Source organism: Vespula vulgaris, chromosome 16 (assembly GCF_905475345.1).
Source record: "Vespula vulgaris chromosome 16, iyVesVulg1.1, whole genome shotgun sequence".
In the NCBI taxonomy this organism is placed as follows: Eukaryota; Metazoa; Arthropoda; class Insecta; order Hymenoptera; family Vespidae; genus Vespula; species Vespula vulgaris.
Genome location: NC_066601.1, coordinates 2758981 through 2782462, shown reverse-complemented (window position 1 = coordinate 2782462; position 23482 = coordinate 2758981). Strand labels below are relative to the sequence as shown.

The 23482-nt window shown below is 36.3% G+C and overlaps 1 protein-coding gene across 6 annotated transcripts in view; it reads right to left on the bottom strand.

Moving 5' to 3' along the window:
- Positions 1-79: 79 nt before the first annotated feature.
- LOC127069771 (transcriptional activator cubitus interruptus) overlaps positions 80-23482 on the bottom strand; it is a 108570-nt gene continuing 85167 nt past the window's right edge. For all 6 annotated transcript variants that reach the window (XM_051007215.1, XM_051007217.1, XM_051007220.1 and 3 more), the window contains 11 exons: positions 13316-13743; positions 12225-12314; positions 7790-7987; positions 5691-5962; positions 5077-5328; positions 4810-4974; positions 4502-4666; positions 3992-4414; positions 3300-3836; positions 2968-3225; positions 80-2880 (listed from right to left, as the gene is read on the bottom strand). In XM_051007215.1, the coding sequence (XP_050863172.1) occupies positions 1420-2880; positions 2968-3225; positions 3300-3836; positions 3992-4414; positions 4502-4666; positions 4810-4974; positions 5077-5328; positions 5691-5962; positions 7790-7987; positions 12225-12314; positions 13316-13743 (4249 nt within the window). In that variant the 3' untranslated portion in view covers positions 80-1419. The remainder of the gene's footprint in view (positions 2881-2967; positions 3226-3299; positions 3837-3991; positions 4415-4501; positions 4667-4809; positions 4975-5076; positions 5329-5690; positions 5963-7789; positions 7988-12224; positions 12315-13315; positions 13744-23482) is intronic.

Genomic DNA, 23482 nt, shown 5'->3' with positions numbered 1-23482 from the left:
ATAAACGAAAGCTTGTAAGTTAATGTAATTATTGGTAAGAAACAAGAGAAATAAGGAATAATTTAGAAAATTTGTTTATTCGTCAAATAATTAACAATTGTTGGGCTGTAAAACCTTTTGTCCTTTTGTTTTATCATATGAATTTTATTATATATGTATATGATAAGTATGTATAGTATTCACAAAACTCTCTTCATAGTCTTATATAATGGATTAATAAAATTCATAAAAAAAAAAAAAATGTTCGCATAACAAAAACACGTTTTAGGTACGCTATGTTACTAAGTTCTCAAAGCGCTTTTATTTAACGACCCTCTTAATAATTTTTAAAGGCACTCAATCTTATCTCAATCGGTCAAACCGAATGATTTAATTTCGATGATAATAATTATCCTTAAATTTCTTTACACAAAGATCTTTATGAAAAAACAATCAACCTATGCTATCACCCATACTTTCATACTATCATACTGAAAATGTATTTTTTCTCGCATTGTTTACACTTATAACTATTTCCACTACTTTTTATCTACATTTGTTTTAGTCTAAGGTTGGCCCTTTTTTACAAAATCAGTTTTGATTAAGTCATTACGTTTATACTTAGCAGTTCGAATAGTTATCGATATTAGAGAAACTGCATAGTAAAACTTTCACTTTAGAACATGTAATTGACAGATTTACAAAACGTTAAATATTCTATGTAATTAAAAATGATTTACAGTAATGAGACTTCAAAATTTTTCGGTAAAAAAAAAAAAGAAATATTATTACTTTTGTCGTCCAGGCGCCAGGGATTAACTTAAATTCTTTGTATCACAGTGCACATTTTGCACTATTCGTCAAAAAACTAAACGGGTAAAATTATGATTAGAAAAACGAAGTATAATTGGCACACTTTCAATAATCAGTACTTGTATGAAATGTGTATCATAAAATTATATCTACAAAGATCATGGTATGGCTTAAAGTACATAGCGCAGTCAAATGGATTTACTATAGTAAATACCTACACGTGTATGTGAGTGTGCATGCGTACGTGTATGTGATTGTGTGCGTGTGTGTAAATAGTACAAAAGAATCAATCTATAGAAAGCACATAGCTATTTCGTTAAGTAAAGAAAAATATTTCTTGGCTAGTATATTATAAGACATATTCTTTGTAAAAATACAATTCTCTCTTCATTTTTCTCTGAATTAAATGATATATAAAGCTATCTTTATAAAATAGCTATTTAAAATTTAATATTCTGAAGAATATTATAGAAAAGGTATAATGAACTACTAAGGCACATGTAATGTATCAAACAGCACTCATGAAAGGCACTTAAATACGTGATAAAGTCTATCGATTGAAAGGCAGTAATATGCGCGATATCGTAAAATTTATCATATTATAAATACTTTCCGAAGCAAATTAATTCATTGAATCATTTGCAAATACCTATTCTCTTCGAGTAAAGAGCTTAAGGATGACGTCATATCGTTAACAACCATATTGGCGCTAGCTGGTAATGGTTGTGGCAAAGATATAGGGTGAGTAGAACTTGATACATTAGTATCGTGCATATTGCCAGACCAATTTCTGCATTGTTGCACATATTCTAATGTTCTCCTGTAAGAATCTTGTCTCATACCTTGTGGTGGTTTAACTGGGGAACCTTGTTGCGATTGGCTTATATCTTTGCACTGAATTTCTAACAAATTCGTGCCGGCCTGTTCCTGATAACATTGTTCTCCATAGCCCCATTGACAATTACAATTATATTGATGAGTACTCGGTGGATTAGTTCGCGTCTGACAACCATGACCACAAATTTGTTGTTGCATCCTACCATTACTTTGTAATGCGTTACACAATTGCGGGGATGTTCTCTTAGGCATTGACGTATCGTTTGTAATATTTTGATGATGAGCACCGTTTGGATGAATACAGGTTTGCATTTGAATGCAGGAGTTAGCTGTTTGTGCTTGTTGCTGACATTCCTGTAATCCACTCATGTTATTAATGACCTTGGTTTGATTCGTAACATTCATTTGCGAGCAATGTGGTGACATCAGTGTACACTGATTAGTATTCCCAGTTTGTTGATCTTGATGCAAACTCGTCATTTGACCATTCGGTGTTACCACCGGCCTTGAACATTGATTTGTTGTTTGATTACATTGTGAATTAGGATGATTTATCGTAGATTGACCAGATAGAATAGGTTGTTGGGTGCAGTGTGGAATCGATTGCTGACAATTAACATTCGAACGCATTTGCGTACAAGGTTGTTGGCCCATCGACGTATGGTTGGCCGATACACACGTTTGACTGGAATGATGATTCGTTTGATTGCCCGCGTTGCGATTGCAATTGGAATTCAACTGTACTTGACAGCCATGATTAGGATAATAGTTATGATACATGTGATTTTGAGAACAGTTTCTCGTAAGTTGAGCAGAATTTTGTAACATATTTTGAGAAGTATGTTGGGGTGCCAAGGCACCAGCTGCTGGAGAAGTCAATGGTTGATCACTGATATGACTAGGAGCATAGTGAGACCCTGGTGACATTACTTGACCACTCGCAGGACTTGCCATTTGTGCTGGAACAGGTTGAGACGCATAGTTGGGGGGTGGTGGACAGTATTGAGAAGAGGGATGGGTAGATCGGGAACTTGGACATTGAGTATACGGAACGGGAGAAGTATTTTGATAATTGAGACAAGGTTGCTGCGAAGATTGCTGAGCTGAATAACAATTCTGTTGATGCGTTTGATTGTAATTACACGGAGGTTGCATCTGTCGTTGATAATGCAAAGGATTTGTACATATCGGTGATTGACAAATAGGTAGAGGACTGCTTCTATAATTGCTTTGATTACCACCTGCTTGTACCTGTAAATTATACATAATTCCTCAAGTAAAATCAATTGTTTTACATAGACACATAAAGGAAAATAAAAGGGGTATTGAAAAACTAACTTGATTCAGATATTGCATCATTTCGTCTGGAATGACAAGTTTATTCTCCACCATTTCACCTTCCCCAACTTCATCTAAAATAACTTCTTGATTTGGATGAAGTTCTGGCAATTGTGCTGACCTTGGTCTCGGAGGCATAGGCGGAGACGTTCTATGTGCCTGATGACCTCTTGCAGGTTCAGACATTCGTCGATCGCCGGAAGGTTGTGTACAGTGTTCACTGGGATTGTTCCAATCGTTTGGTTTACCTTGGATACCCTGTATTAATAACGTCTTTTTTATATCAAATGTTTCCTCGAGATATGAACAATTAATATTGATCCAAATAATACCTGCAATGACATATTCCGTGTTTGTACAACCAGATTACTGGTAGAATATGGTCCTTGTATATGACTCGGAGGATTAATTCTACCAGACGTGGTGCTCATTTGACTACTTCTTCTAGAAGTACCAGGACTAATAGGATCGTAGAAACTTCCTGGTCCAGTAGCTCCAGTTCTTACAGCACTAATGCCACTAGCCTGACTACTTCTTCTACTACCAAAATCAGTTGATCTCATACTGCCATAATACGTACTAACAGTACTGTTGCTGTCTCTCCTTGGCTCGCTCAAAGGTTGCAATCTAAGCTGCAAATCCGATAAGCTGGTTTGACGTGCTGGAACACCACCTTCCATTTTTAAATCTGTGATCCTTCTGTTCAAATCACCGATATTACTTTGAGTGCCCATGCCACGAACGCCTCTCATACCGGACACGCTAACCGGAAGCGTCGGTACACCCTTAGCATTCAATCTTCCCTTCATACGATTCCTCGAAGTAGCTGTTGCTACCTGTTGCTGTTGTTGAGATTCTATTCCACCAACCTACGAGCAATCGATAATCCTACATCAAGATTCGACCATTCGAATGATAGATTAAAAATATTAAGATCGCTTAATAATATACGTCTTTACTGTTCATAATTAAGTCAGAGAAAAAATTATGTACGACTTTGTTTCTAATATATCATCTCGTTTACCATAGCACGAAGAGCTATTGGAAGATCAGCTATGTCTAAATCATCAGGTTCTTCGGTCCATGGTTCTTCAGACAGATTAGCTCCGTCGTTAGTAAGAGTACCAACACCGGTTACTTCGTCGTTGCAACCCCCAATAAGAGGACTTCCTTGTTGTTGCATCATACCAGGTGGACTATTGGCCTCGCTCTCAGATTTTACGCTAGGACTCGATAAACTCGGTGTCTTGGGATGCAAGTCTTCGCTTCTGCTAGGACTATGTCCTCCTGCACCTGCTTCGTCGCTTCCACCACCATCTCCGCCACCACCTTTATGTTTTTTATTGGCATAAAATTCCGCTCCGTGGACTGTCTTCACGTGTTTCCTCAAAGACGAAGGATCCGTGTACCTTTTTGTGCAGCCAGGTGCTTTACAAACATACGGTTTCTACAAGAAAATTTATTATCACGATGATCTCGAAGGAAGGATGTAGATTTAAAAAAAGAAACAACAATTTATTAAAAAATAATTCACCTCGTTCGAGTGTGTCCTATTCTGATGTTTCGCTCGGTCGCTAGCATTGCTAAATGCTTTGCTACAACCTGGATATTCGCAGGTATATGGTTTCTCACCCGTGTGAGATCTCAAATGAGTCTTTAAGTTTTCCAGTCTTGAGTATGCCTTGAAACAACCCTCGAACTGTAGAAATAAATTTACAAGATTAATGAATGATCCGTCTACAAGAAATTTTGTTATATTTATATTACAAACGTTTTAATAGAGATTCTCTTTCAAAATAAAATATAAGAATATAAGAACGATCATATTATACATCTACGTACCGTACATTTATGAGGTTTTTCACCAGTGTGCCTTCTCATATGTACTACCAACATATATTGTGCCTTAAAAGGCTTTTCCTCTCTTGAACATTCTTCCCAACCACAAACAAAGCTCTTTTTATTAGCATGTATGTGATCATTGTTGATATGCTTCACAAGATCATCCTGTTGAACGTGAAAGAAAAAAAATGATCAATGAAAAAAAAAATAAATAAATAAATTTTTATAGCATTATGAAATTTAAGAAAAAAAGGAAATGAATTTAACCTGAGTTGGGAATTCAAGACCGCAATCTCTCCAATGACAATTCGTTTCGATAAAGTCACCAGGTTCATCTCGAAGATCCTCGCTAGGACTTAATCCTTGAGGATGAGTTGGTGGAGCAGTGGTCGTTGTATTGGTGGTCGTTGTTGCTGGTTCTCTTTTTACCTTGGTAGACGTTCTTCTCGAAGATGTGTCTGCTTCTGCCGTGACCGATCTTGAAGATGTCTCTGACGCTTTTCTACAGGATTCTGCATTCTACAAAAAAATTAGAATATCCTGTCAAATCAACCTCGAGCATTACAAAAACGTACATATTTAAATCATTTACCGTAGATGAATTATCTCATAGAATAATGTATCATATCTGATAATAGTAAATAATTGACGTTAATCGTTTTTTTAAATTACTAATTAATTATTTATACGTATATCATTAGAATAAACAAAGATCTTATTACTTATCTAAAATCTACTAAGACTAATAAAAATTTGTTTTATTTTTATTTTCATTTATATATATATATATATATATATATATATATATGTATATATATATTAATGTATTAAATATAATACTGTATATAGTTGTACGTATATGTATAATAATAAATTTATACCTCACTCTTTGGCGGCAATCCTCCATGAGGAGCAAGGGTCGTCGATGCCGTAGAATGAGGTGGTACACAAGGATAAAGTTGCGAGTGAGGTGACAGACCGTGCGCATGAGGGTGAGAATGAGGGTGTGGAGGCAATGGCGGTGGTGCAGGCGGTTGCAAAGGATGCGCGTGAGGCAAAAGAGCCGCCGCGGCGGCGCTTCTCAAAAGGTGTGCCTGAAGCTGCTGCAAATGAGGCGCCATGCCAGGGTGCATACCTAAAGCTGGGCTCATAGCTATAACAATACACCCATTGGAATTCATTGAAATTCGTTATACAGACAACCTGTTTTTTTTTCTTTTCTTTTCTTCTTTTTTTTTTTTTTTTTACAAAATAGTTACGATAAAAATCAGTTGATCGATCACTAAAAATTATTTATAAAATATATTTCAAAGGTATAATTAATTCATATATTTATATTTATAATTAACTTAATAATTTATATATATATATTATTTTTTCTATTTATCTTTATGTATTATCATTTATATGTAATATCTTATAGAAATAAAAAGATTTATATATTATCATGTATAATACGTATTTGATAAATTTTGTTAGTCGTATAAATAAGTTATTTTGATCGTAGAAATATCAAATTAATGTGTTATTATATATAAATTATTTTTAATAAATAGAATGAAAATAAAGAATAGTCGATCACTAAAAATGATTAAAATAAGGATTACTACGAGGATATAATATATATAAATTGACGATAGAAGAAGATTATCATCGAAATCGGACTACGACCATTCTCTCGACAGTCTCATCACGACAAAGCTAACTTCCGGCACGTAGGCTTAGCTTGCATTTTAATTGTCGGTCTCCGGTCTCTTGTAACGTTCGAAGATCACGCTAAGCGTGCGGATACAGAATGATTTTGTTTGTTGCTTCTGTCTCAGTTGAATAGACGATGAACCGTGTTTCGATAATGATCGTGTGAAAATGATCGAGGGTTGTTCACAATTTATACTCAAAGACGATCTTTTTTTTTTCTTTTTTTTTCTTTTTTTTTGGAATAAAAATATAAAAAAAAAATAATAGGAACATAATTAAAAATTTTTTATTATCATGGTGATAGTATCTATTTAAAGAATTCGTCCAATTATCCAAGTATTTTATGTATGTAATGCAAGACATAGTCGTTGCATGCTTAACTAATTCCGTAACAAAGTTCTGCAATTAATATGTTTATCTTGCCTGTATATAAAACGTGACAGGGATTAGAAATGCATTAGAGATTTCCATTATAGACCAACGTGATATTATTTTAATTCCGAATGCGTGAACGCTTTTGTAACGATATTAATACAAATGGGATTATAATAAAAAATAAATGAGACATATTTATAAATCTTGTCTACAATTTAATATGAAATTTTAATTGAATTTGTCTTTGATATTTTTCCTTCTGTTTTTCCCTTTTCAAAAAGATTCTTATCGTCGTAATCCTTCAGTTTTCCTATTTCTTTTTCACTTCTTTTTTTTTCAGAAGGCCAACAACTCAAGCGTGCTTCGAAGGTAAATTTAAAAGTGAACGTTCTACCGTAAGTGCCACGCAAGAGGGAACGATCGACGTGCTACGCTTCTTGAATTTTAATTCGTTAATAACTTCATTTAATCGCAAATTACTGATGGTCCTTAACTCGCGAGCAAGGTGGGCCCCGATTTGGGGTAAGCACTTGACTCTCGCCCATGTATAGGTACTACCTACTATATATACCGGTCGTAATCCACTTGTATAATGACTTCATGCGCGCCAGAACCTCAATTTACTGCTACTGAATCTCGATCATGCAAAAGGTATATCTTTGAACATCGAAAGCCTGGATGATTACGATGACAAGCAAGGTTCAGTTTTCTCGACTAAATTTCTTATACTTGTCTTTGATGATTTATGTTCTTCGTACATCTATACTTTCATGACGTGTTCCTTTTTTCTTGTTTATTTGTTTATTCGTTTATTCATTTTGTTTTTCTTCTTTTTAAGATAATTAACGTCATCATGTGGGACATGGTAAGAGGAAAATATATATAAGATCATAGAGTAATATCTTACCAGCCGATAAGTGACCATAACTGCCACTTGCACTACTACTTCTTGAACCATTAACGATGGACGCTAAACTATTTGGACTGAATCTAATCATGCTGTCGATGTCGAAGCGATCGGAGTATGGTGAACTGCTTAGTGCCCGTTTACGGCTAGCTCTAATCGCCGATGCTCTTGGACTTCCTAATCTCGACGACGCTGAAACTGTATTAAAAATATTTTCATTAATTAACGATAATTAGATTTATTTTGTACATTTATATCTCTAATTTCTTTCCACATTTTTTTCTTCTTTTTTTTTTCTTTTTCAATATTAAAACAACGATTGTATGTTTTTATTAAGCACGATGTTTACATGTAACAAGGAGAATACTAATTATTTTAACGATAGAGGAAGAAAAAGAAAGAGAGAGAGAGAGAGAGAAAAAGAAAGAATCATTAAGATATTTCTAAACTCATCTTCTCATCCCGTATTATCCATAAATATTAATTGTCTTAAATATAAGAAATAATTAGTTGATCCTTAATCATCCACATGTATAATTACGATGTTTATACATTCCTAAATACCGATAACAAGAAACAAACTTGGAAAAAGATAATGTAGTACCCGAAGGTAAGAGTAAATGGTAAAGAAGAAGAGGGCCGATCTTGCGGGTTGAGCGATTTAGCAGCGATTTGCTTTCGACCGCAGCCCAAACGACAAACCACTTTCTTAAGGCCGCGGTGGCGGCTTTCTTGTACGTACACTATCGTTGGTTATACGTTTGCTTCCATACATCCCTCTCTTTCTCTCTTTCTCTCTCTCCTCTTCTTTTTGATTCCATCTACTTCGCTCTTTCCTTCTTCCTCTCTCTCTCTCTCTCTCTCTCTTTCTCTTACACGCGTATTCCGCAAGATAAAACCACTCCTTTTATCTCCCTCCCTCCCTCCCTCTCTCTCTCTCTCTCTCTCTCTTGTTGCTCTTCTCGACCACGAGCAACCCTATATAGAGAGAACGGAATCACGAAGAAGAACCTCTTCTTTCTTTCTCCTGGCTTTCCACTCGGTTGATCGCTCGTTCACGCACAACAGGTATAGAGTTACTCGTGGCTTGGTAGTTCTGCTTCTTTTCTTGCCTCCCTCATCTTCTCCTGTGCAATCTCTCTCTCTCTCTCTCTCTCTCTCTCTGTTTTACTTACTCCTTCTATCTCAACTCTTCCATTCTATCCCATTCCGCAGACGCAACCCACCATGCGCCAGAATGGTCTTTTATCCTTTCGTGGGTTATTAATTCGACCGGTGATCCAATTTACGGCGAGTACCAACGAATGGAAGAGACGGAAAGGTAACGTATTCGGCGGTACGTCTCCTCTCTACCTCTTCAACATCATGTTAAGGCGAATGGCCCTTTAACCGTAGTATCTCCTTTCCCTTTTGCCGCTTCAAAAGCATCATCTCTCTTTCTCTCTCTCTCTCTCTCTCTCTCTCTCTCTCTCTCTCTCTCTCTTTCTGTTTTTTTTGTCTCTCTTTCTCTTTCTCTTTCTCTCTGTATCTTCTATCTCTTCATGAGCCATCGCTTTTTTTATTTTTTCTTTTCTTCTTTGTTTCTTCTTCTTCTTCTTCTTCTTCTTGTACTTCTTCTTCTTGTTCTTATTCTTGTTCTTTTTCTTTTTCTTCTTCTCTCGTCTCGATCGAGCGTGTCGCGAGCGTTAATTTAACGAAACGAGCCGCTTCCTACGGAGTCAATCTTGTCAAATATATTGCTTGATGTTCGACAGAACATATTTTTTTCTTTCTCCTTCTCTTCTCAATGATATATTATTCTTCTTGTTCTTCTTTGTTGCGTATAGGTATGTACTTTCGTTTATGGAGACTCGATTTAAAAAATTGTATTACTCAATTAAATAGGTATTATCTTTCTCTTTTTTCACAAAATTCAGTAAATGACAGTGCAAAGTTAATAGTATGCCAATTATAACATTCATAATTTTTTATATTATTACAAATAAAATAATGTAGCTCTTCGCGGATCGTGTCACCTTAAATTTGATCGATTAATAATAATTATATTGATAAAACCTTGTAATTAAATTAATAACGAGTCTCACATATATATTCCAAATTTTCTAATTGTAAATTAAAATCACGTTTGTATCATGGCGTGTGCATTCGTAAATACATATCGATACGATACGATAATAAAACAAGATGCGTACATAATAACGATAATTTACGATTGATTGAATGGAAAATTTAGCAATACGTAGTAACCTTGGCCTTATAAAATGCGTTAAACGTGTTAATGAAATATAAATAGGTAGCTAAATTTGGAGAAGTCGAATTCGTCGTAGTTGATCCAAGGTGAAATCAATCGAATTTTCGTAGCTCGTTTTTCGCCTAAACTAGTATCCCTTATCTTATCAGTTCTCAGAGGAAGGGTTGGACCCTTTGTCGTTGGAGAAGTCCCAACGGAGATTAATGAATATGCGAACGATCCTTCCTTCGCTTACCTCTTGCTCTTTTCCATCTCTGTTTCTCTCTTTCTCTCTTTCTCTCTCTTTCTCTCGATGTGATCGTGCCTCTCGACCAGGATACGCGAGGATATCCCGTGAGGCCTACACGGCTCGGTAAGTCGCTGCTCTTTTCTCTTTCTCGCGAAGGGAACATGGGATTGAGACATGTAAATTGGTGCAATCGGCCACTCCGATCGACGCGGTTCACCCGATCCTACTCTGCTACGCGGCGCATGCCACGCTGCTACAGGTCTCTTCAAATTCACCCATAAACTTCAACGTTATTCTATCGATTTATTTTCGATTAATACATCATTAACTTAATCCCTTAATACAAATATTTCCTCGTATGGATCACGATGAAACGATCGAAAGAAAAGAAGGAAAAAGAAAAGAAAAGATACTCAACGATATCTCACATTCTTAAAGAAAAAAAAAGAAAGAAAAAAAAAAGGAAAAATCAAGAAAATACGATCGTCATCTCGATTTGTTCGTTCGATCATGAAAATTTATCGATTGGATTTATAACGATTTTCAAAAGAAAATTCGATTCGCTTGATCGATTCGCACGCAACAAAGCGTATCGAAAATCAAAAGATTACCGATACCAAGTGGAAGAAGAAGAATTGTGAGACAACCTGTAGGGTAGGCGCTAAGGTGTTAATGAGGTCATGTCGCTCCGAGTCGATTCAATTATGCAGAGGTAGCGGTTAACGAGGCCCCGTTTACCCTTTCAGTCGTCTTTTAGCCTCTCGGCCTCCTAACCGGTCGATCTCCTACCTGCTGTTAAGCGCTACTACACCTACGGCTAGCTGGCACACATAATTCCTCCGCACGCAAAACAGCATGCTTCGGCTTGACTCGACTGGCAAGTGTCCAACCTGGTAGCGATCGACGTGACGAAACTCGAAGGATTTTAAGACATTCCACTTTAGTTATTTCGTTATCCACTTTGGTATTTCTCTCTTTCTTTGCCTGTTGATCTTGAAGCTATGGTTGATCGAAACAAGAAAAAAGAAACGAAGGGGAAAGATCGATTCTCGATAATTAAAAGATTTTATTTAATGTATCAAGTTGGCGAGAGAAAGTTTCTTAAGGCAGTGTGTCTCTTAATTGCTTAATCGATCGTGAATTTACTGGCACGTTCTTTAGATCATTTTTAGAAATATCGACTAAGATAAGATGGAAGCTCGAGTACGATTATTCTAGTCTTGTCTCTCCCTGTCTACCTTTTCCCCTTAGCCTCCCCTTCTCTCTCTCTCTCTCTCCCTCTTTCTCACTTATTCTTTCTCTCTTTCTCTATTTTTTTTATCCTTTTTCTATCCAACTGAAGAGGGAAACGAGATATCGGTGTCGAATATCGCGTACGCTTATCCTTATCGAATTTTTTCATCGGTATTGGATAGATCCACGCAAGGTTAGCTTCGAGCTCGAATTCCATAGGCTATTCGTAGAAACGGTCGAACGTCCTCTGTCTTTCGAACGAAGCTGATCTTTAGAGTGTAAGAAATCGCGCGTCCGGGATAAGTGTTCAAGGATAATTTATTCCAGGAGCTCTAGTGCGTACATTTCTTTCGTTTAGGGTACATCGTTTTAGAGCTCCCAATTTTTTTGTTTCAACTTCATCTAACAAATTTTTTATCGATCACGTAAATCTTTTTTTTTCCTTGTAAAATTCTTATCCTTTTCAATATCTGCTTTTATTCTTAAAGATTTTAATAACACGAAATTATTCATTTTAATATGAGCTCGATTATAACTTTTAACTTTTTTCTAAGACAAATATGTGATAAAATTCTGATCTAAACGATTTAAATCTATACAATAGAAACTTTCGGATAATATATCCATTTGACAAATTTTAAATATTGCAATGTCAGGATATATTAATAAATAATTTATAAAAAAAAATGATACCATAATCATAAATTATTAATAATACTCACCGTCGATGGAAAAGGGAAACTCTGACGATGCTAATGTACTCGATGGTCCTGTTGCGTGGAGTATATACTCTGGCCCCAAACCACCCAGTCCTACAAATAAATGAAAATAGATAACATTTTAATGGAAACAAATGATTAAAATCGAAAAACACGATACGATCAAAAAAAAAAAGAAATTAATAAAAATAGTGAGTACTTTTGTTCCAATCATGAATATCACGTATCATCATTGTTTACAAAAAGGGAAGTAGATTTTGAAGCATCATGAGATGGATCCTATAAAGAGAGAGAAAGAGAGAGAGAGAGAGAGAGAGAGAGAAGTAGCCTTAACAAGAGGGCTTTGTACGGTGTATTGAATATATTTTCCGCCGGAAATGCGGGCCCTTTTGATAGAACCAACGGGAGGAGTAGCTAAGGAGATTTCAAAGTCCTAGGATAGTCGAGTTTCAAGCATTCGAGATGTTGTTTCAATGAGACATTGAACAGAACTTTATCAAGATAGACCATAGAATAGTTTCACGGAAATATTGAACATAATCTCGATCATCATCAAAGACACTATTCAATCAATGATTTGATATTATCTATTGTTATACTTTATATATAGCATTTAATCATGAAATTTAAGCAATCATCAAAATAAACGAATACAATTAAAATTCCAAGTACATACTTACAAATATTCTTCGAAAGTAATTTCTTTTTTCCAATTGATTTGCCTCAAAAAGTTTCAAAGAAAAATAATATCGTTAGGTCGATAATAACCTCGTTATATATTGAAAATGATCAGATTAAATATTCAAAGAACGTGTAACATTGAATGAAATTATTTCTCTCTTCGGAAAAAAAAAGAAACTAGAAAAACAAAATCTTTTAAAAGAACATTGAAATAAAATTACTAGACAAGCTAAGATTCGAGTATTACCGAGAAAAAAAAAAAATGATAGACATAAGGAAGAAGAGAGGAGAGCTGTTTAAACGTCTTCCATAGTAATCGTCCGAGACAAGGGACAATAAAGGAAAGTGCGTATTCCCCGAGGCCGTAGGCCGTTCTAATTATCCGAAGACAAGTACAAGGGTAAGGTAATTACCGTGTAACGAGGCGCTTGGACTGTGCGTGGAGGCCTGAAGCTGATGATAAAGGTGGTCCATGTAGTTGAGCCGGTAGGTGGGATGCAGGGCCGTATGCTCCGAGAGGGGGTGACTTCTACGGAGGAAATCGCCGCTGGAAATCCCGTTCCCTGCGGTCCCGCCCCCTCCAACGTTTCCGCCACCACTCGTGGCCCCACCGCCTCCACCGTCTCCTCCGCCACCACCGCCTCCACCTCCTCCCCCAGCACCTCCGTTTCCTCCACCACTGCCACCTCCACTTCCTCCTCCACCACCTCCACCACCACCACTACCACCACCTCCTCCTCCTCCTCCTCCTCCTGCTCCTGCTCCTGCTCCTCCACCACCACTGCCGTTCCCACTACCTCCGTTACCACTACTGCTGATCGCCGTTGTGCTACCGGACAATCTGGAAATCGAACAGTACATCCGATCACTTACGACATTCTTTCGAATAAATCAAAGAAGAAAATTTCTAATCGATACCACGTCGTGTCCAAGAATCTACATACTCCTTTTTTCTTTCGCTGTTAAGTTGTTAAATCGATAAATGAAATGCAATCGTTCGATGTCCTGAATTAATTCAATGTCTTCCCGTTCGAATGCAATTATCTCGTTTTCTTATGAAGTAACAAGAAGAAATATTTGTTTGAAATGTCTGTAAGTCGTTCTAAGGTTTTAATTACTTTTCCTTTTCTTTCTTTCTTTCTTTCTTTTTTTTTTTAAGACTACTTTAATAATGCTTTTTTAAATTAGTTTAGAAAATTTTACCGATGCTTTATAACAAATGGGATAAACAATTCACGATGGTGCAGGATGTCTCGTCGTGTATGATTAAAGTAAATTATCTTGAAATATTCTGATTCAGAAGATTAAGTAGAAACGTATGTTATGAGCGACGACGTTTCGTCACGCTCGAAGCAGAAGGAAATGGTCCGAGTCTTGTGTCCTCAAAGACTTACTTTCTTCCTTTCTTTTTTTTTCTTGTCTTTCTTACTTCTCCATATATTTCTATGTAGATATATACTAGCTTGTTTGTAGAGAGTGTCTACAAAAAATCGTTTTCTTAGGGGACGACTACTCGACAGGTGAAATGAAATAAAAGAATTCTGTATTGACATTGTGTCCATTTCTCCTTTCGTCACTTTTATATAACATGTCATTAATTAGGCACGGTTTATCCTACAAATTAACACTATTAAAATCTAAACAATGATGAGTCAAAATTGTCACATATATAATTTCTAATAATGGAAATCAATTAATAAAAACTACAATAATTTTAAATACATTTCCCATTGATAAGATAAAAATGATTGATTTAACACGATAAGTATCGTCTTAAATAATATTTAAAGATAACTTTGATATGATAATTCTATAGTAAACAAAAAAAAATAAATAAATAAATACCATATATCGAACGAATAATAATTTTCGATCGATACATTCGAAACATTTTTACAAAAGAAAGAAAAAAAGAAGTAGCAGAAAAAGAAGAAAGATTGTTTTTCTTATTTTTCGATGTGAAACACAGAGATGATATATCGGCACGCGTCGCGAGTTGTCTCCTGCAATACTTCTGGCTGTTTAAATATTAGCCTCTTGCTTCCGCTAGTTTGCCAAGCAAAGTCAACCGGTTAAGCCGTTTAACTTTGCTCACACAGATAGTCCCACCTGTCTCACTCTGGCAACCTCTTGTTACCTGCTTTATGTTCACGCTTCGATGTTTAACGGCTTTGCATCTTTTCCGCGAGCAAACAGGATCAGGAAAGTGAGATCGCGTCGATGTGAGATCGTAAGAAATTCTTTAAGTCGATCGTTCTTAACTCCCCCGAGAGAGAGAGAGAGAGAGAGAGAGAGAGAGAGAGAGAACACGAGTAATACCATCGAGATAAACGATACCACATCGTATGTACCTTCGCGAAGCTTAATTTGTTACGTAGAGACACGAGCCGCTGTACACAGCGAGCAAATAGGCTTAACAGAACAACCTCTCGCTTTCGAGTCAGTTTACGCTTTCACTATCTCGTGAACGTGTTCCTCCTAGCCAAAGAAGAAGCCTTCCTTCGTCTCCTTCTATCTTTGAAATTCATGTACGATAAGATGATTTTCGCGAAAGTGAGATCTTTTTTTATTTTTCTTTTCATTTTCTTTTCATCTTCTCTTTTTTCTTTCCTTTTCTTAAAACATGTTCTCTCCTTGTCGTCCTATCTTCCCTGATTATCGTCCACATGTTTGATATTTATCAAACGACATACAAAGTAGTTCTTATCTTTTTTTCAATTTTCTCTTCACCTTCTTACAAAAAAAGAAAAATGGTTTTACTACGTTTTTATGTAATTAATTGGTAAAAAAATGTTTACTTGTAATACGATTGACATTAATGTATCATGAGAAAGTTTGACATGTTTTTATATGAATATATTTATTTATTATTATCAAACATATAAAACATTGTTATAAAAATACTTTCTAATATGAAAAAAACTTTAGTAAAAACTTTCTGATATGTCAAATAATTCTCACTAAACGATCAGTATCGAAAAAGTAGCGACGTTATTCGTGGAACACACGAACGCAAAAAAGAAACGAATACCTTGATAAATTTCGATAAATATTTTTACAAAATAATCGATATCGTAATAAAATGTGAATATATTTACATACAAAACATCCCCTCCATAAATAGTTATGGCTTACTTATAATCGTTGTTATAAATTTAGATATCTAACCGTTGAAAACATTTTATAGGGGAAAAAAAAAAGAAAGAAAAAAAGGAAAAGAAAAAGAAATAAAGATGCGGGGGAATAAAGAAGAAAAGAGTAAGACTAAAGTGAAAGAGAGAAGGGAGCTACGGCAGCAGCAGGAGCTAAGAGATAAAACTCGAGTCGTTAACTCGACACGCCGGAAACCGACGCATCTATCTTTACCTACAGTCCGTCTGCCATGGAACCTTTTTGACATTCCTACAGCCTTCGAAGCGGTACTTTCGTAATGCCTTTCTTTAAACAGATTTTAAGTAAGACTCTTTTGATCGAACCGACCAAACAACCGACCGACCAACCAACCTCTACCTAAAGCCTGATGGAAAGCTCATGACGTGCTTTCTCGAATGTTAAAAAACCGGAAATGAAAATCATTCTTGGGATCGATCGACGTATTTCGTAAAAACAAGAAAAAAGAAAAAGGTTTTGTTTCTCTTCCTTTACCTTTTTTTTCCTTTTTCCTTTTTTTTCTTTTTCTTTAGTAATTTCAAAAGAGGAAAAAAAGAAGAAGAAGAAGAAGAATCTTGACTTTCTAAAGCAGAAAAGAAGAAGAATGATGAGGTTCGCAAGCTCATTAACGTGACTCGTGTTAATGAGGCAAGTTAAGCAAGACATCTGTTAGGTTTCCTTGTTGAGCCACGTGCAGGTTCCAGAAAAAGGATGACGTGGAAATGGAGTCACGTGTGGACCAAAAAAGGAACGAGGAAGTTAAAATAGTCATGACTTTTATCTTTAGGTTGGCATAGTTTTTTAAATAATAATCAAATAATAAATTGTAGTTAGAAAAAAATTACTTTTGAAATTAAACATTATAATAGATTTCTTCGAAAAGAAATTCGAGGAATAAATATATTCAGAATCACGTTCGAAGTAATACGTGGCCTTCGAGAGATCGTAAGTAAAACGTAAAAACATCATCAGGGGAGGGTCACAGAGTCGTCTGGAACCTAACACTTCCATGGGGTCTCGAGTTATGATATTTATTGCAGCGTCTTGCTGAATGCAAGTCACAGGACTCGCTTGAGAGAGTAAAGCAACCATATGGTAGACGTGCCGGGATGGTGAACGGCACGCGCTTGTTTCACAAGAAGCGACGAGAAGGAAGAAGACAAGTGGGGAAAGTGTGATGAAAAAGTAAGGAACAAAAAAAAGAATAGAACGGAACAAGAAAAAAGAAAAGAAACGAGAAAAAAAAGAAAAAGAACGAAGCTGAGTCGTGAGAAAAACTCTTCTTTGTTTTTTGATAGTATATCAAAAGATCTACCACTATGTTCGAGAAATTCGATTAACAGGATAAATTAAATAAATCCTGTGTTAAATTATTTACATATTTAAATTATTCATTTTTTATTTAACATTTTGTTATCCTATTTCGAGTTAGAACCATTCAATGCGTGTGGTCGAAAAATTGCAACACGTTTATGTTTGGTTTCTAATTTATACAATAATTTAGTTTTTTTGTGCAATTTTGTAAAACGTATTATAATAGTATTCTCTATCTGCTTTAATATTTACTTGATAATCAGTATAATACTGTATGGTTTTTTTTTCTTCCCAAGAAAAATACATCCTGTATCAAAGGTATGAAATAATATTTTTTTACAAGCGAAATCAAAGTTGAAAAAGAGAAAAAGAGAGAGAGAAAAAAATAAAATGATTCGAATCATAATGGGTTAAGTACGAGTGTTAGAATGCGATTTCAGCTAACTCATCGAATCATCGGGAACGAATTCCGCATGATTTACTATAGCAATCTTGGCACTTTGCCACTCATACTTCGTGCCGAATTTCTCCGAACGTTAATGGAACCATAGTGTGAAGAACAAACTCTATTGCGAAAATTCGTCAAAGAAAAGGCACGAATTTGAACTTGTTTTCCTTGGAATGTATGTAGAAACAAATCGTTGAACTATTAAATAAAAAAAAAATAATTAAATTATTAAAATTCATAATTCAATAAAAATTTTAGAAAAAAAGAAGCTGGAAACTAAATGAAATTTAGGAATTTCATTTATCTCCTATGTACAAAAATTGATCGATAAATAAGAAATTGTATCTAATCGATAATAACTTAACAAATTTTCTTTGTTATTATCGAAGAAGAAATTCGTTACATTGAATCGTAGAAAAATTAAAAAAGAAGAGAAGTTAAAGAGAATCGTTTAAAAATGAATTTAAGAGTTTGTTGCATATATTATTGTAGATGATCGACAAGGATCACCTACAAAATCGTTGTTGAGTTATAACGGGCACGGAGTAGGTTTCGAACGGATTCGCTTCAAGTGACAGCCGTAAGCGCGATATTTTGCGAGGCGCCTCGCCATGTCTCGGCACCAAGCTCGATGGTAATCGAGAGGCTCGTTAATCAAGATATTTACACGCGTGATCGGTCGCGAAGCCGATCGATATGCGAGCCGTCGTTGCGGATCTATCGAAGGCGCGGCTTCGTTGAAAATCCAGCTTAACGGCGCTATATGCTAGCTCGCGGCGTTATTTATAGGCTATTTGAACGCTTCGCACTACCTCGCGCGTACGTGCGTCTAATTCATTTAAACCGCTCGTTCGTTCGTCCTCCAAGGGTAAAATCACTAGGACAAGAAGAGAGAAGAGAGAAGAGGTGATATTCGTTACAGGATAGGAGAACTCGATCATTCGTTACGCTCGACCATCGTATTTTCAATTAGTAGCTCTGCGCAACATTTGTATGCATCTTTCTTCTTCCATTTTGGATCTTTCCATTAAAAACTTTTTACGATTTGATCCTCCGTCAAATCGAATTAACTAATATTATACTATTAAATGAATCATGAAATTGTGTTTTACGATTTGCGAACTTAATTTTTCTTTTTCTTTCAAGCATTCTTTTCTACGATCATCCGGACTCTCGTTTAACAAATTTTCGAAATTCCGACAATTTTATGATTGACAAGTAGTTCAATAATGTATTAGTATGATATGATTTTGAAGGAGTAATACTAAAAAGAGAAAAAAGAACTTATACATTTTTCGAGTCCTGTGAAATACGAGCGAACTTATTTATTACTTTAACGACTATTTCGATCTCGAAAAAAAAAGAAACAAAAAGAAAAGAAACTCGAAGCTATCGTACGATCGAACTCCCCCTTGAAAAAAGTACACCATCGATCAAAGTAAAATCCTCTCACTCTTTTCCACGGTCGATACCGCAGAAAGGTCCTTTTCGTGGCAATTCTCGTCGGTGAGAGTAGTCGTTCGTTCGCGCTTAACATTAATGCGCTTTTTGTGTTTCCGCGAAAGAAATTTATCGCACCACCCGCTAGATTTATCGCGCTTCCCTCTTTCTCTCTGATCTCTACCACTTTCGGAGGCGTCTCTTTAACGGGCACTAACGGATGCGAGGCATGTTCTAAAGGGATATAGCAGACGTGGAATATATTCGTCGAATAATATTCCGTAACGTCTAACGAGGACGTTCAAAACGACGCTGCCGTTGTTATTAGACGACTTTACGCATCTTCTTCTTCGTCTTCATTTTCATCTTTTTCTTCATCTCCTTCATCCTCACGTTCGTTTTCTTCCAACAAACTCGATCGTAAATCCGATAATATCTGCGTACACTGATGATTCCCACGTGAAGCTTGTTCTTCATCTCTCTTTTCCCTGTCCTTCTAAATTTTCCAAAAGAAAATCGTTATTCAGTCCGCTCGAACAGCCAAGACCACTCATTTAACGGGCCACGAAGTGAACGACTTTAATGAAGTAATTCGTGCACAAAATCGATACGCGTTACTCATTGAATTATTCATCGTTCCGACGATCCAGCTTGGAAAACGACTCGTTTCGATCGAGAGAGAGAGAGAAAAAGAGAGAGAGAGAGAGAGAGAGAGAGAGAGAGAGAGAGAAGGACGGGTAACACGGTGAACACGATCTCACGATATACGAATTATCCTTCCCTCCACAAAGTTTCCATTTTTATGACTCTATCGTCGAACGAGTTAAAGAGCTGCCTGTTCTGCTCGGATTTATCGAATAATCGGAAACAGGTCTTTCGAATATTCTCATCATTGGATATAGATATTCCTTCGATATTATTTCTTTCGTAAAAAAAAGATTTAACATATTCTAGCAATTGGAATTTAAAATATCATCCGTACGATTCATGTAAACGAGCAAAAGAAAATTATTAAACGATATGATTTATATCCGATCGTATTAATTTATTAAGATAATAATCCAGACATGATCAATGTATATTATTAAATCATTTTTATACTATAAATAATTAAATAAAATTTCTCTTAAATTATAACTTAATTAACGTCGTTGCTCTAGACGTTCGAATTCTTTTTATCCCATTTTGTATGTTTAATCACCTTCGTGATCTGGAAACTAGCACGCGTGCAAAACTATCACGAGATGAGCGTAAAGAGAAAGAGAGAGAGAGAGAAAGAGAGATAGAGAGAGAAAGAAAGAGAGAGAAAGAGAGAGAGAGAGAAGTTGGTTCATCAAATATGAACCGTATTCGTCACGCGCACATCAAAGGTGCCGACAAGAAGTGCCCCTACTGGTTCTCCTCGCATGTATTCTGTCGGCGAATGGTCGTGTTCTTCGTAGTGGTAGAGAGCGTATAACGCGTCTACCGTTCATTAGACGATACAGACGTTTTCGCAATCGGTTCTTACGCTTGTTTATCATCTCTTGATACAGACGTCAAGACTCGTATTAAATTCTCTACTAAATTATACTAACTTTTTCAATTATTTTCTTTTTTTATTTTATTATTATTATTTTTTTTTTATTGCCTCTCTTTTTATCAGAAACAAATCACGACGCTTAGATAGAGATTCTAATGCTTTTACTGCGTTCTCAATTTGAGAATAAATATTGAAAATTTTTAATCAAAAATAACTCGATACAAATCTGATGATAGTATTAATAATATAATATGGAGAGAGAGAGAGAGAGAGAGAGAGAGAGAGAGAGAGAGAGAGAGAGAGAGAGGACGAAGAAAGGACAACAAATTTCAAGGAGATGATAGAAGAAGAGAAAGATGGAGATAGAGAGATAAAAAGGTAGATAGAGGTAGAGATAGATAGGGATAGATAGAGATAGAGATAGATAGAGATAGAAAAAAGAGAGAAAAGGAGAGAGAGAGATAGAGAGAGAGAGATGTTGGCCGCAAGAAAGAAGGAGAGAAAGTGGGAGAAAGAGAAACTCGAAAGTAACGATCCGGAGTACGGTAGGCGGAGATGAAAAAAGAAGAGGCTAGGTTCGCAGGTAGGCGAGGAACAAATATCGTGGGTATACCGACGGCCGTGACTAATGACTCTATTGATGCGCCGAGAGAAGCTTCAACTGAAGAGAAAGAGAGTTGGCTAGCTTGGAAAGAGAAAGAAGGCGAGAAAGAAGGAGAGAGAAAGAAAGAGAGAGAAGGAGAAAGAGAAAGAGAAAGAGAAAGAGATAGTCGAAGGTCGCTCACCGTCACCGAAGAATTACCGTGCTACGGATATCTTTCTTCCACTCTTAACGATTTCTTCCATCTCACTGAAAGTTCACACTTTTTTATTCCCAACTCGTCACAGGACAAATCCTTAAACGCGTTCGTCCTCGAACGAATGACTTACTCCAAAGTGCTCTTTGGAATGCGTCTGAAGACAGAGAGAAAGAGAAAAAAGAGAGAGAGAGAGAGAGAGAGAAATAGAAAAAAAAGAAGTCAAATCGAAAGATGATCTCGTCGAAGTTCAATTTCATGTCGAGTTTCGAGGCGTCTCTTCTTCTTCTTCTTCGATGCTTCCTTCTTTTTTCTTTTCTTTTTTTTTGTTCTTGTGATTTTTTTTTTCTTTTGCTTTCTACTTTTTTTTTTTACTTTCTTATCCTTGTGTGTCCTGACGAAGACGATGAAGATTTTAGTTATACCCCGTGCTCCAACCCCCTTCGTTTTTCTTCTCTCTCTCTCTCTCTCTTTTTCTTTCCTCTCTCTTTTACACATACATACAAGCACGAAGTTAGAGCGAAGCGACTGCATTTTGTCATGGTTTTTAGGGTAGAACGCGCTTTTGATTGCCTCGCACAATTGCCTTCTCTCCACATCTTTCCCAGCCCTCTTTCCTCTTTCATATAAGTATATATACATGCATACACACACACACACACATATATACATACTTTCGTACGTATGTACATACTTACATACGTGTACACAGACACCTAATGCGCAAAACCTCTTCTTGCCTCTGTTGAAATCACCAACGGGTTTCTTCCTTGCTCTGGACGCACTGTAAACGCCGCTTCACGCGTTATTACGTCGAATTCGTTGTAAACTCAGGTATAAAGAAGAAAATGAAAGAATTGATAGAAGCCGAATTTATTGTAATCTCAATGGTTCTATTTTACAATCATTATTTCTTTCTCTGTCTATCGTATTCTTTATTTCTATATTTTTTTTGTCTTTTTCTATCTACCTGTCTCTCTCTCTCTCTCTCTCTCTCTCTCTCTCTCTCTCTCTCTCTCTTTCTACCTATTTCTATCTTGATCTCTGTATTTTTAAGAAGAATGAGTAAAACTATCTATGAAATTAATCCGTGATTTAAAGCGAAAAAAAAGAAAAAATTCGGTCGTAACTTTCCATAGTACGGAAAAAGAGAAAGAAAGAGAGAGCGAAAGGGTAAGAGAGAAAAATAGAAAGAGAGAGAGAGAGAGAGAGAGAGAATATTTATTCACTGGTTTTATATATCCCAGCATTGGAGTCACGGTAACTGTGGCTTAATCTCGCGCGTACTCTCGCGCGAAGCAAGGTCAGTACGAGCGCGACTTACAAGATACTCTACCCTCCCTCTCTCTCTCTCTCTATCTCTCTCTCCTCTTTTATCTCCTTTTCTCTCTCTGTTTCTCTCTCTCTCTTTCTGTGGTCCTTTTGCGCCTCCGACCTCTTCCTTTTCCTCTTCGCCACCGCGCGCTAATAAAATGCGCTCGGTTCGTTCGCTTCTCCCCCAAAGCCCTCTCTTTACATTTACATGTGAACTGTTCAAGCTGCTCTTGGACTCAACTTCCCCACACTCGAACAAATATATATATATATATATGTATATATGTATGTATGTATGTATGTATATATCTTCTCTTTCTTCCTCCTCCGCGCGATGCATCGAGCTCATGAATTTATCTCGAGATCCTCTCTCACTTCGTTTCTCTCGTATGCATGACCAAGTGAAAAGGAATACGTGTAAACTAGAGAAAGAGAGAGAGAGAGAGAGAGAGAGAGAGAGAGAGAGAGAGAGGGAGAGAGAGAGGGAAAAGAGAAAGAGAAAGACAGAGATTGGATGACATCGTATCACTGGACCAGTTCTACGAGAGGTACGCAAATAGCCGTAAAACCGATCATTGAACTTCTGCTCGGCCAT